General features: G+C 26.8%; 2 protein-coding genes across 2 annotated transcripts; one reads left to right on the forward strand and one right to left on the reverse strand.

The window, feature by feature from the left end:
- Positions 1–1,120: 1,120 nt before the first annotated feature.
- LOC129611638 (leucine-rich repeat-containing protein 58) lies at positions 1,121–3,992 on the reverse strand. Its single transcript, XM_055524904.1, has 4 exons — positions 3,206–3,992; positions 1,954–2,041; positions 1,768–1,896; positions 1,121–1,705 (listed from the first exon to the last, which is right to left on the reverse strand). The coding sequence occupies exons 1-4, from the start codon at positions 3,712–3,714 to the stop codon at positions 1,307–1,309; spliced, it is 1,125 nt and encodes a 374-aa protein (XP_055380879.1). The 5' UTR covers positions 3,715–3,992; the 3' UTR covers positions 1,121–1,306.
- A 3,169-nt stretch (positions 3,993–7,161) lies between these two features.
- LOC129614682 (uncharacterized) lies at positions 7,162–9,358 on the forward strand. Its single transcript, XM_055529526.1, has 4 exons — positions 7,162–7,729; positions 7,799–8,092; positions 8,152–8,190; positions 8,245–9,358. Exons 1-4 carry the CDS (start codon positions 7,246–7,248, stop codon positions 9,165–9,167), a joined length of 1,740 nt encoding a protein of 579 aa, XP_055385501.1. The 5' UTR covers positions 7,162–7,245; the 3' UTR covers positions 9,168–9,358.
- The last annotated feature ends 5,505 nt before the right edge of the window (positions 9,359–14,863 follow it).

The following is a 14,863-nucleotide window of genomic DNA, read 5'->3' on the forward strand; positions in this document are numbered from 1 at the left end:
ACGTTTTAGTTATATTTACTTTTCTTTTTAACTTTTATTTGAGAGTTGAACATTAGATGGCAGCTACATAAATAATGGCAGCCCTCTAACGACCAATTTTCTAAATTAATTTAGTAATATTCGTTATTTTATTTTCATATACAATATTTTTGAATTGAATTTTAATAATTTTATTTCCAAAATTTTAAATTATTTCAAAATTATTTCAAAGTCTTAGGTATGTTATTGACAATTTTTTATAACCCACTAAAGCCGTACTAAAAATAGAATTATTTTATCTAGTTATAATATTATATTGCCAAATTTTTATATGCAATATTATTGAAGCGCAGTTATTATATCATAATTTCAAAAAAATTTCAGAAAATTACCTGCATCAAGGTCAAAAAGAGAAAGCAGACAAAGAAAACATTAAAAGGAGCAAAAATATTCTATAAACTATCATTTTATTTGGTTGTGTTCTACATTATACTACATTATACATATACACGATTATTCACCTGTTGGAAAAATTGTCATGACTTCATTGATGCTTTTTTCATAGCTGTAAAATTACCTAATTAGCGAGAACTAACAGGAGCTAACTAGTTTATATTTTTGGATTTTTAATATCTTACGCATTTTAGTATCTTATTATAACTTATAGTTATATTTTGACAGCTTTTAAAAAGAATTTTTAAAAAAGCTTTAGATTTCTTAGCATGTTACGATATTATACAAAAGAAACCCTTTTATCGAACATGCTATATTTGAAGATTTTATAGTTTTGATGTTCGAACATACTTTATCTAGAACATCTAAGTTAGATCTAAATTTTTAAAAACTCCTACGTTTTGAACAACATGCAAAAATGAATGCAAAAAATGTGACAGCCGAATTTCACAAATTTTGAAAACTTTTCAAAGCAACTGCTTAAATATATTTCAATCCCAACAACTTTAGTAAATGTATTCTTAAGATTCTTCTAACTTTAAAGGTTCTGTAAGTAGAAAAGTTTTTAAGAACTTTCTTACAAATGTATACTTTTTTACAGTTTATAACAAAATACAATATTTTACAACGGCAAATGTGTAGTGGAACATTTTTTACATTAATGCAGAAGTTTTTCAAATAAGACATATTTTTGTGAACCATTGTTTCCAATTGAAGTTCATTTTCTATTTTCGAAATGCATATGTATGTATCACATTATTTAAAAATAACTATTTTACTAATTTAATTTAAGTAACAAAACTAAATTGTCAGCTTTGAATTCGCAAGATAAATGGTAAGTGTATGTTAATAAGCATGTGCAAACAAACAAAAATCAACCAAGTAAAACTTTTCTCATCATGTATCCACTTGTACTCTGTTCTGAACTGGATGCTTCTGAATCTGAACTTGTTGAACTTCTACTAGATGAACTGAACGGCTCAATACATTTTGAAGAACATAAGTACTGCAATAGAGGAACACGATATTTTCCACAAAAATCAACAAACTTAATATGTTCAACTCGATTGTCAAAAAAAACTCCCTTGCATTTAGGATTGACACAGCAATTAGCATTATTTAAATATTCGATCGTAGTTTTCGGAAGATCATCTTGTTTGTACTTTATTCCAGATATTTTAATTACACGTGCAGCTAACTCCATTAAACTTGGAGGATTCAAAGCCATATCTTGAACAAACCGCACAACTAACGGATTATCTCTTAAACTCAACTAAAAGAAATTTAATAACTTTAAGTTTAACGTATGATATTTTTTTATAGTTCATTCCTTACTTCTGTTAAATGCTTCAAAGCTACAATATCTTTCGGTAAATGTTTTAAATGATTTTTGTGAAGTTTCAAAGATTTCAAATTTTTCAAACGAGCTATACTTGAAGGAAGACATTCTATTTGATTATCAGACTGAAATAAAAATAAATGTGTGTATATTGAAAGTGTGTTTAATATATAATATCATACCAAAACCAAAAGTTTTAACTGACTCAAACTTCCAACTGTATCAGGAACTTCAGTTAGCAAATTCCCGCCTATGGATAATATTTGTAATCTGTAATTAAAAAAAATTTATATATATATATATATTTTTACTTAATTTCATTGTAAAAGTGTTTAATATAAACTCGGTCACCTATTCATACTTGCGCTATTGTTTTCTATTACTGAGTAGAGTAGTCACTGAGCAATGTATTTTAATTTTAGCAAAAGGTAAAATGCAGGAAGCATCATAGAATTAATATATTTGTGAGGCGGTCCTGCAATATTTTTCTGTACTTTTTTTTAATTGTATAGAAAAGGAGAGAAATTAGTCTAATTTTAATTATGTGAGTTTCAATTTGAACAATTGTCGGAAATGTTTTTATGAAACCCTTTGTTCAATGTGGTAAATTTATTCTAATCGTACGGGTTGCATAATATATTTGTGACAAATTAAAAAAAAGAAAAAACAATTCATATATTCCATTTTTAACTTTTTTAACTATAGTTCATCTTTATTTGGTATAATTTTTATTACGCTACATTACATTGATCTAAGTATTATATACTATTATTAATGCGTAATTAAAATAATATTTAAAAATTAACCCTGAAAAATAGCCCCGACCTAAGATTTTCGGAGTCAACAGGTTCAATTAACCCATCCAACCCGCCAAACGTAAAAAACAAAAATTTAAATTTAAATATGAATGTGTTAGTAACTTTTTTTAAATTTATACAAAATGTTATGTATGTATATGTGTAGAAATCTTATATACCGTTGTCACTTAATTTATTATGCAGATAACTTAATTAAATCTGTATAATAAATTAAATGACAAAATAACGATTATTAGAATTACGTTCAAAGAAAATATTTCAAAAGTAAGGCAAAAATTTCTACTTGCTTAACCAATTCGAAATTTTTTTAGTTAATTATAGCAAATTCGTACTTGAATGGGAATGAAGAGTGTTCGTTCTTACATTTTTGTATTTGAATTCAATATATTCATATATTGTTTGAAAAGTTTTAAATTAAAATCCGGCCCTGGATAGAAATTTTTAAAAAATATTGTGACCTAACGTCATTATTTCTTCTAAAAAAAAAAACCCTTATATAAACTCCAAACAATACTTCAACCTTTATAAGGAAGACCTCCATAATTTCGATAAAAGTAATGTTTATTATATAAGAACAAATGTAGGTATACAATATTTTTTATAAAACACGACTTACCCATTCATTTTCCATATTTCTTTTGAAATTGATTGAATTTTATTTCCACCTAAATACAAATATCTCAATTTGTGCAGATCTAATATTTGTTCAGGAAAATGAGTTAACATATTTCCACTAAGATTTAATTCCTTTAACATTGAAACACCATTTTTATTAATTAAAAACGATTTTGGTAATGATTCGTTTGTTAAAAGATTGTTTTTTACTACAAGTTTATTTAATGGTAATTTAAATAATTCATCTGGTAAATGACTCAACATATTATTGCTCAAATCCAATATTTTCAAATTAATAAATTTAAATAATGATGGTGGTAATACATTTAATTGATTATGGTTAATTAGACAGGTTTCAATATCAGTAAACTCTCTGGTACGATTAGATTTTACAGAAATTGAAAACATATTTTCTTCGATAAAACTTGAACTTAAGTTCATTCTGCCATAATCAAGCGTTTTCTGCTCCCGGGAATCTGTGTCACTGCTATCAGATGTATATACTTCCATTTTTTCAATATTTTATTTTTGTTTATTTTATTATTCCAGAATTAGAAAATCTTAAATATTATTATGCATTAGATATGCAAAATATATGCGATTAAATAAGGTATAATCGTTTTTAAATTCTTAATTAAATTTGCTTTGTTAAATTATATTTTATTTAGCTTTATTTTAGAATTGAAAGAAACATCTTATTACACAGTTTATTGAAAAACAATTAAAGTTTAAATGAACAAAAACTTTTTTTTTCACTTGAAAGCTGTATAATATTGAATAAAGCAAGACTTCAGATAACCAAATGAGAATGATTAAATTTTTGTTTTATTATTATATATTCTTGGAATTCCTATGTATATGTGAAATATTAAATAATGTCGTGTTATCAAAAATTTAAAATATAATTTCAATACCTAAGTATTTTTGTTTTTGATTACAAAATTTGTTTTGTACATTGCCTACTCCATAAATGCACGTATGTATAATTGTGCAAATAAATGTGTAATAAAGAGTTTCGTATCAATTATCAATACATATAAATAATAGCCTATTCAATTAGCTACAAGTGTTACCGTAAGTACTGTAATTGTAGTATTCGTAATCAGGTATACTGTTTATTGAAGTTTTCGAACATGTTCGAATCTATCAATTCAATTCAAGCTTGCGTAATCCAATATTTTTTGGACTTTTATAAAATTTGTAGAAATTTTCATTTAATGCGGACATACTTAATTGTGATAGTTTTACTTTTTACTTTACTAGTTTACATTCTACTTACAAATATTTTTTATTGTTTTTATCCAGCAAAAAACTCATAATTTTATTCAATTTTCAAATAAAATTCTAAACTGGTTCATTTGTCCGTCGCTGAACGGATTTTTAGAAACTTTTTTTAATAAAAACAGCAGTTTAGAACTGCCCTAAGTTTTTCTTTCTCTCAAAAAGTTGAATTAAATTCCGCACTAAATAAGGAGTATGTCAATTTCATTCAAAATACATCAGTTTGTTGCAAAAACGGTAAACAAGAGAATCCAGCTCTACTGCAATATATGTACTGTCTGCGATGTGTGTAAAACGGCATTACTATTACGTATTACTTACACGTACACAATGTATAAATTAGCAAAAATATTTAATATTATAAGCTACAAGTGATAAAAATAAAATTTATGTATTAATTAATATTAATAGACCAATTTTAACATTATAAAGGAAGCTTTTGTTTGCGAATATTTATACTTATATGTAGGTATAAATCTATCCATTCCTGATAAAAACCAGACGTATTCTTATACTTATCAAGTTAGTATTGTTATATGCGTATAGATACGTATACATATATGTAGGTTATATTATGAGGCTCTGCTTGTTGAGTTTTTTTGGAACAAGAAATTGAGTAGTCAATTTTGAAGTACGTACGATTTTTAATAATAAAGGAATAATAAAGGTGTCAGAAGTGCATACATAAGTGTATTGAACTTACATATGTATATATGTACATATGCAGTACAGAATTATATGCATACACACATACATACATACTTATGTACATATGTATGTATATATGTGGGAATGTATACTTCATTTTTTATTTATTGTTTAATTTTTTTTTTTTATCCCAGAATTAAAAAATCTGTAACCGTATTTCGCAAAATATAATCGCTGTGATTATTTATATCGCGTTTCGCTAAACTTTCAAAAATTTCCAAAATTTATTATAAAATTAAATGTAATTTTCTACATGTACGTAACGCAGAAAAATTGTTATAAGAAAGAAATAAAATATATCGCAGTAGAAACAGATATTCGAAATGAAGAATAATCAAAACAAGCAAATTTCATTTGAACAAGAAACGCCAATGTGAATACATTGCATTACACACCAACGCAAACATAACCTGCATAATATTATATAGTAAATACATACATTATTATATATCTTACCTAAACACAAACATACATTATATATCACACACATTATATTATATTGTATTTACAAAAGATGTAAAATCCCAAAACTAGCAATCATATGATAATTCGAGTAGCAAAACAAAAATTTTTATAAATATCACACAATCCGAATTACTTATTCTATGCTTTAACAATGGATAAGCAGTGGCCAGTGGTACAGCAAATCAAACGTTATATAGCTTGCGACGCCATTCAACAGGTGCCGTGTACCATGCAACGAGTTCTTCAAGTTCTGCTAACAAAACTGTTACATGGCAATGAAATCATGGCTTTTTCAATTACCTTCAAAATATTCTGTGCATTCTAACAGTTGTAATCGTCTAGGATAATTTCTGAATATATAATTTTCCTGGAGTACACAGTTCACTACAGGAGGACAGTTGTGCTACCTAATTTTTCTTTATTTTTACGTTTGACTGTGATCAGAGCGTTCTTTCTTGTTCAAATTAATATTTACTCTCGAGACGGTGTACAATTAAAATTTACTGTATTTATTAAGCTGGATTCATTGGTTCGTCAGTTAAACGACGAGCTGATGCATTTTTCATGAAAATTTTCTTGACATTCTTTTTATTTTTATCAGTTTTTTTTTCTCTTCCTCAAAAAGTTGAATCAACTTCAACTTTAGTGCGGAGTTTTTTTTTAAATTCAAATTTATATATATGTACTAAACTATCACAATTACATATAATTCTTGTCAAAAAAGTAATAAATGCATTATAACAAAAAAAAAAAACGATCAGCTTTTTTCAAAAGAACCAATAAACAATCAAGAGAAAAAGTAATTCGACTTTAAATAGATCAGTTCAAAAACGACGAACCAATGAATCCAACTATTGTAATATGTGCAGATAGTAGTCTACGACCTACGTTGTGAAAATAACAAGATAAATCTCAATAACAATAATTCTCTTTTAATAATACGTTGAGATTTGACAGAACAGAAATCGTTAAGTCAAATATCAAACAGATGTGAGATTGACGCAAAAAAAGCATCAAGTAGGAAAAATTTTGTTTTGCAAATTTATAGCGTTGTTATTATAGCGCTTTTCAATTCGCCTAAACGAAATTACGGTTAGAAACTGGGCATTTAGAAATGTCAAAACTAGTTGAATGGAAATTGTATTTAACTTAAGTAATTTCTAAAACTTTGTTGTTATTTTGAGTTTATGCTTAACTGTGATCACTTATTACTGTTATTATTCATACATAATAAATCTTAAATTTATTATGTATGAATAATAACAGCATTATGTACATTAACGACAGAATGAGTCATTCGTTGACAGCATAATAACATTAAATTATTTAATACCGTGTTCGTTATTTTGATAACATTTTTTTTATCTGATCAGAGCACAGCCTGACATCCCTGAATCCAATCAAACTCCCGAGAAGTTTTACAATGTTTGAAAAATACATAAGATTTGCAATCTAAAACAGTTTTTAAATAATGTCGCATGGTGGCAACGAATCATAATTGATTACTTTTGGTTATTGAACAAGATTATCTGTTTATTAAGTAGTCTCTTAAAATTACTCAGAAAATTAATTTGTTTACATCGTGACATGATGAGTTCCGATAAAGATTTTGTAAAAATTAAAAAGGAAAAGGCAGACTTTGGCTATGAAAATGCTCTAAACAAAGCCGAAAGTTTGCCAATTCCTATTAAAATCAAAGAGGAACCAGTAAAAAAGGCTGATATTCAAGAAATCCCAAGCTTAAGATCTGAGGACAATGAAAGTTGTGTTATTCATCCCAAACCGATCGTAAAAAAGCAAAAACGTGATGTAAAACAAGTTACAAGTTACGAAGGGGAGTTAAAAGAAATTCAGGTTAAAATAGAAGATGATGATAAATTAAAAATTGATAAACGATGTGTAACCCCCCCCATGCCTGTTGTTGTTAAAGTTCAACCATTAGAACAAGTAGATCACGATGTATTAAGTTTTTTAGATGAAATTAGTGATGATATTGATGACATTATTCCAATAGAGCCAAATCCAGTAATAATTAGTATTGATGAAGAGGAAGATACTTCTGTTCAAACAGGTACATTTAAAGAAAAAATTCCAAAATACGAGCGCACAAAAAGATAATCTAAATATAAAAACTTTACAGATGGCAAAAGCAAGAAGAGAAAATCATCGCCTAATCATATAGTTGACAAAATAAAAAAATCGTGCATAGATGTTAACGGAACAAAAGAAGTTTTAGGAGATTGTATGCAGTTTCCCAGAAAAGTGTTTAACTATAATCATTCATCCTCGCCTGGAATCTTAGAAAATAATGATAAAGAATCCCAAAAGCCTTCAGCTCGCATAAAAATTAAACAAGAAATCGAAGTAAACAAACCGAACTTCGTCGCAGGGATATTTTCAAAAAATGATAATTCTCCACTTGACAAAATAAAAGGTTTGTAAAAAAATAGTTCTAGTGCTAATATTCTAATTATTGCACAATACTTGTTTCAGCGGAACGGCCAGTTTCAAATGAAGTAAAAATGGATCAAGGTAAAACCTTAATTAATATTTAAAAAAAAAATATCATGCTATAAATAATTTCAGTTCTCAAAAATTGCAATAAAGCTTTGAAGCGATTACGGATATTTAAAACAGACCCATTTTTTAGTAGATTTCTCTATACTCCAACAAAATTGGTTATCCCGTTGACAGATATTGAAAAAGAATATAAATCACCATTATTAAGAAGCGATCATGTTAGATACAAATTTAGTTCTACTAATTGCAAAATTAACTACAGAGATTTTAATTTGATTAGTTTATCAGAAAATACCACGCGAATCTCAAATCTTTTAGGTTTAGATATTGCGGTATTGAATGAGTGGATTGATAACTTTGGAAAAAATCGATGTAAAAAAATTCAAAGCCAAACTATAGATAAGCAATCTGGTGATCATTCCACTTTTTATGTTAGTAATTCTACACAAACAATGGATTTGGGTTGCGGGGAGTGTTTGAAGCGATCTCTACATTCAAAGCGTAATGTTGCAGTTTTAGCAAAATGTAAAACGCGGGATACTTGGACCCAAACATCACAACAATCAGAGCTACCAGTTTTGAAAATGATACCTTATTTAAATGCAAATGAATTATTAGCTGTGAACGATTTTGCCATGTTACTTCGAGAGAATAATTGGCATACAGCGGATAGTTCTTTGAGATTAAACATAAGAGATAAACTGTTGCATTACTTTCAAGAAGGTCAAAAACAATGTAATGTGCCTGGAACACTTTCTTTTCAACCACAAGGTGTTGATAACACGGCATTATTGTCAAAATTCATTACGACGAATGACTTAATTCGTGCTCCTCCACCTCCTATAATTAATCCGCCATATCCATCACAAAATTCTGCGTTATATCCAGTTACACCGACAAACTCTGGATTTTTACCACAGCCTTACACTTATGCTGAGCGTACAAATGATCCAAGATTAAACAGAAACATAAATGCTTCAAGATACTAGCAATAACTTCTATTTTTTTTTTAAGGCGAAGCGAAATAAATATCTTCCAACTATATTTTTTTTTGCAGGAGTTTTCAAAAGGGTTTTTTTTTGTTTGCTTCTACTGTTTGAAAAGACTAACAATATTATTTAAAAAAGCTACAATAATTTATAAAGATAAGAAGAATAAGAAAATAAACTGACCTAAAGTAAATAGTTTAAAGTTTTTTATATAAACGATATAATATGTAAGTTCTTTTTGCTTTGAATAAATTTCTCATGAACGAGGTCATTTACAACTGCCAATGTTATTCACTACAACTTGTGAATTTTTATAACATTGATTCAAGTCTGATTTATCCGGCAAAAAGTGTAGAAAGTGAAGTAGCACTTTTGCTTTCTCTGTAACACCAACAAAACAATACTCGTATAAAAGCTAGCATGGGGGCATGGGTATAGTTTTCGAAATGTTAAAAAATGCAAAAGCATAATTAAATTTATTTGCAACCTGCTAAATCTCTAATAATTACTGCGTTTACATGCAGCTTGATTCCAACTGGATTTCGAGCTCATATAAACACTACTTGGTTTGGAATTTCCAAGTCAAGTCGTTGCCATAAAATCATTAACTGGACTTAAAAATCGACTGCATATACTGAAATACTTATTGAAGAACTGAAAATGACAATATGGTATAGGAGATAGAGAAAAAAACCATTTGTAGTTTAAGATTCTAAAGGTCTTAATAAAATGTTTAACCTCAAAAAATTATCATTCTTAAAGGCTGTTGACACTTTTAAGAACCTTTATTTACTAAAAAATCTGAATTTGAAGAATTTTATTTGAATCCTATGCATTTTAGAGCCAACTTCCCATGGTGCTACTTTTTTCAAATTTTTTGCTACAAATGCTCAATTGCTCAAGTTGTTCAGGGAGTCGGTATAAGCGGAAATTAAATATACGGGCCTTGCTGGCCAAGAGACTAAGCTCCTAGAAAGAGTGAATGAGATAACAACAGTTGGTCTTTTGAGTAGATCGGTAATCTACGGTTAAAAATTTTGCTCGCAGAACCACTGAAAAGGTTTATTTGTAGAGAGAATTTCCCAAAAAATTTAACAGTACTTATTTTATATATTTCAATAAAAATCTTAAAATTTTTTTATCTAAATTTCCTAAAAATGTCAACTGCTTTTTAGAGTAATCTTTGTAAACAAAAATTAATGATAATTGATAATTTAAAATCAGCACCTAAAATATTTAAAAATCAAAAATAATTATATTTTTTTTATCTGACATAGAATAGTTTATCTGCTTCTTTTGTATTATTTTTGACAAATTGTGTAAAACAAAACGAAAGTTATGTGGTTAGAGGAACGTAAAAACTTGTGCAAGAATTTCGTGAAAATTGTTTGAAATTTCTGTATCACGAAAACCGTTGAGATTTTACACCTAGTTCTGAAGAAAAATTTTATTCATTTTTTTGACGCTCTCAAATCTAAAATCTAAATGATGATCCTGTATAATACTTGTCAGCTAATGTCAAACTCAGGGCGATTTCAAGTAATATTATTTCAATATGTATGTTCAGTATATATGTAGATTGAAGTTTCAAGTCAAGTACTCGATTCGCCATATAAACGAAATGAATGTTAAGTTGTGAAAATCTTCTTTGGGAAAGTATATTCGCGGCGTTATTTATTAAAATTGTAGGATCATTTGGTCGTAAAAGGTTAGAAGGAACAAATAATATTAAAATATCATACGTAGCATATTTTGTTGAACAGTTTTGGTACTTATTTGGTTTCTCATCAGCCTGCATGTGCGGTTATTGACTAAAACATATTTTAAGATTTTAATATACGTTATTTGTTTATTGTGAATTGATATTGTACAATGGACTTTTACAACTTAACGAAGTTTAATGAACTATTTTTTGCTTTTCAGTTTCTGTTGAAAAATTATATGATTGCCTCTTTCATTGAAAATCATGGCTACCAACTTTTCTGCATAACTTTTAACTTTTTCTGCTTCTGTGGAAAAACGTCGTGAGGAATTTCTTTTTGTTCAGTAATTAAGTAAATTATTCGATAAAATAAAAAATAAGGAGCACGGTAATAATTGATAATATTTGTAAAAATTTAATTATTTTATCAATTAAATTATTTGGAATTGTGGAAATATTTAATATAAATTAAGTAAATGATTTAAAATTGCGGATAAATTGTGAATATACCGAAGTATATACGTCAAAGCAATTTTTTTTAGTAGTAAAATTAAAAAAAAAAAATCGGGTTCGACCGATATAAAGAAATATTTTGCAGCACTATGCATGAGCAATAAAATTTGTTGAAAAATTGTTTAACTTTTATTAAATTCAATGAAAAACACAGTGACAAATATGTTATTTAACACACTAAAAATCTTATAAAAAAAAAGTCATTGGTAAACGTTAGTGTATGTAGTTAATCTCAAAATCAGCTTTTATTAGAACAGTTTTAAGAACAGTAATTTGTGTGTTATACGATTGAATATTTAAAAAGTATAAATATAAATGATAGTAAGTTTTGATTTGTATTTTGTAGTGCATGTGAAAAAATTTCGATACAAAATAATTTTAACATCTGAAAAAGGTTGAAAAGGTAATACAAAAATTTTTACATAAAAGTGCGAAGAGGCAGTTTAGATCAGTCATTCAGTGAATAGGAGGACTACATTTTTTTTTATATATACATATACCAACAAACTAAATTTTGTTCTGATTTCTGTATCTGCTGATAATGAGTTAATGGAAAATGAGCAAGAATGAAAATGCGTCGTCTGCAATGCAATATTCATTTTGTACATGTTAGAATGAGACAAATGGATAAAAGCAACACCAAATTAAGTGTTAGCCTTCTTTATTTTACATAATTAATTTTACCGCAAAAATTCACAATAGTTTCTTAGAGTTACTTTTAGTTAAAAGAGTGGTGTATGAAACCTTTGAGCATTTTTCATGGTGATGACAGAATAATTTATTTCCAAGATTGCATAAATATGAAACTGACTTGGCACAACAGTTGTTTTTTGAATTTTTTTCAAAGCTTTTTCACTTACTTATAAAGGACGGGTTCTGGCTCGTTCAATATGTAAATTAATTTAAAATTTGATTTTGAGCAAAAATACATAATTTTAGGAAATCGAGATTAAATAACACCTGTGTTATATAAACACCGATTGTTTTTAAATACTTAAAACCCCATCTTAGCTTATTTTAGAAATATATACTTTAAAAAGTTATTACATTTTTATTAACCATTAGCAAAATAAAAGTACATAATTTTCTTTAAAAAATTTAAAAATAAAATTAGAAAAAAAAATAGCTACATACATATTTTATATTGAGCCTATAAAAATTTTACCATGTCAAAAATTGTGACACTTTATAACAATTGTGAATTTTAATTTTAGAAAATTGTTTTAATATTTTCTGGTGAAGGTGCAGAAATGCAGGTTTTGCACTGAAATAAAAAAGAAGTATTAATTGGAAAAATATCTTTTTTTTTAAATCTTTTTGATATTCTTTCGTGCGTTTATGAGTTTCACGCACATACTGATGTAGGGTATTTAAGAAAAAAAGTTTGTTTACTTTTGTCTATACTTAAATCTTTTTTTATAAAAATATTAATATTAATCAACTTTCTTTTTAATAAGTGCATACATATGTTTGTAATTGAAAATATCTTTTACCCGTAACAGAACCAAATATCAGAAACAAGTACTTCCTAGATCGTAGTAGTGTTATGTATCTGTGTAAATTCCTATATTAATTTTTATTATCTAGGAAAAACGACAGAATATTGATAGGAGGTAGGTACATATTTATTATATCGTAGGTATATTTTTTTGCTTTTGCCTTAGGTTCCAGTGAATATTCAGTAATTTTACATACATATGTGTGTCTGTATTTTATGTACATAAACGTTTTATTCAAGCGAGCCTATCGAAATTTACTTGTGAATTTATTTCCATTTCAAAATGAAATTGTTCGATTAGGTAGTTACAAGTAAAGGTAAACAATGTTGCAAAACACCAACTTCCAAAATGACAATTCTTTGATTTCTCAAATACATATTTTTTTTGCATAATTATATCTAAATAAAAAGTGAATTTGAATTAGATAATATTACTTATATAAATATATACAAATACAAATCTATATATCGCACATTTCCGAGAACAATGATATTAATGTCAAAAGGTAGGGCCGCAAACTGACTTTTATTACTATTTATTAAGGTTTTTTATAAAAAAAATAATGCAGAAAATTAGTTCACATACTTGTAGCATAATTCTTTACTGATGTTTTTTAGCCTTCGATAGTAATTAACACTTGGCTATAAATACCGACTTTAAAGTCCGGAAGTCGAAGTTATATTTTTGAGTTTGGGTTGAGTCGTTATTTCTCCCAATATCCGACTTGTATCTAAAAGACAGAATTAATTAACTAACTCAAAATTTTTCAAGTTATAAACTAAAAAAGGAAAAAAATCAAATCCCCATATTCTATTTACTTACCTACATAGTAATAAATAACAATCCTTGTGAGAAAAAAATTATTTTTTAATTTTTATTATTTAAATGATTACTTAGATATTTTACTATATGTAAGAGTTAATAAGGAATGTTTTTCAGAATTATGTGTGTTTTTATCTATAATGGAATGCAGTTTGAATAAAAATTACTAATTTAAAATACTAATCTTAAAAATTTTCAGGAGCCCCTTTTCAGTCCGTTTTAGTTTTTTAAGACGAATTGTGGGTTTACATATTTTCTATTTGATCGAATTAAATAAATTTAAATTCCCTTTTAAAAAGAAAAATTTAATTAAATGAAAAGTATCCTATTAATTATATTGGTTTTCTAGTTCAATTTTATATTTGTTCAAGTTTGTCGAGAAATTATTTTAACAGAAGGAGAGAAATTCAATAAGTTGTTGGCATATTCGAACATTTCCACGTATCTGCTTAACTTTTTCAAGTACATAAATTTCATTTCCGACTTTATGATTAAATTGAAAATCGACAATTTTGTTCTACGCTAATTCAGATTTAGAAATTGTACTACTGCAATATGAAATTCAATTGTGTCTACATTATTTTGATCTTAAAAATCAAGATAACATTTTATTATTGAATTTATTACTTTCTTGTTATGTTTAAATGATTTCAATTGTTAGCTATTTACCATTACAAGAATTGCAAGAATTCCGCAAGATAACACTTCTTTACATAATCATATATAGAGATTTTTGAAAATTTGAATTTTTGAATTTATTTTGGATTTTTTGTATCTGGAACCTTTTAAATTTCAATTAACTTGATATATTCGAAAAAAAAATTTTTTATCTTGTAATTTTTTTAATATTTTATAAATATTTTGAATAGTTTATTTCATATCAAAATGATTTTTTTTTTTGGAATTGGTTTCTCCACCTACTTACTTAGAAATATTGTTCTTTGTATCAAGATACAATTTTCTTAACAACTGCAAGTTTAAATTGACAAATTTTATATTAAAATTAATTCGGAAAAATTTTAATTTGTACAATACTTATTTATTAAAATTGATTCACAATTATGTATGTAAATGCCAATATAATATAGAAATGTAATATAGGGCAGCATACAAATTATATATGTATAATGTCCCAGGTCTGTGTATGGACGTAATGTATG

The sequence above is a fragment of the Condylostylus longicornis genome, unplaced genomic scaffold (assembly GCF_029603195.1).
Source record: "Condylostylus longicornis isolate FDR11 unplaced genomic scaffold, ASM2960319v2 ptg000001l, whole genome shotgun sequence".
Lineage (NCBI taxonomy): Eukaryota > Metazoa > Arthropoda > Insecta > Diptera > Dolichopodidae > Condylostylus > Condylostylus longicornis.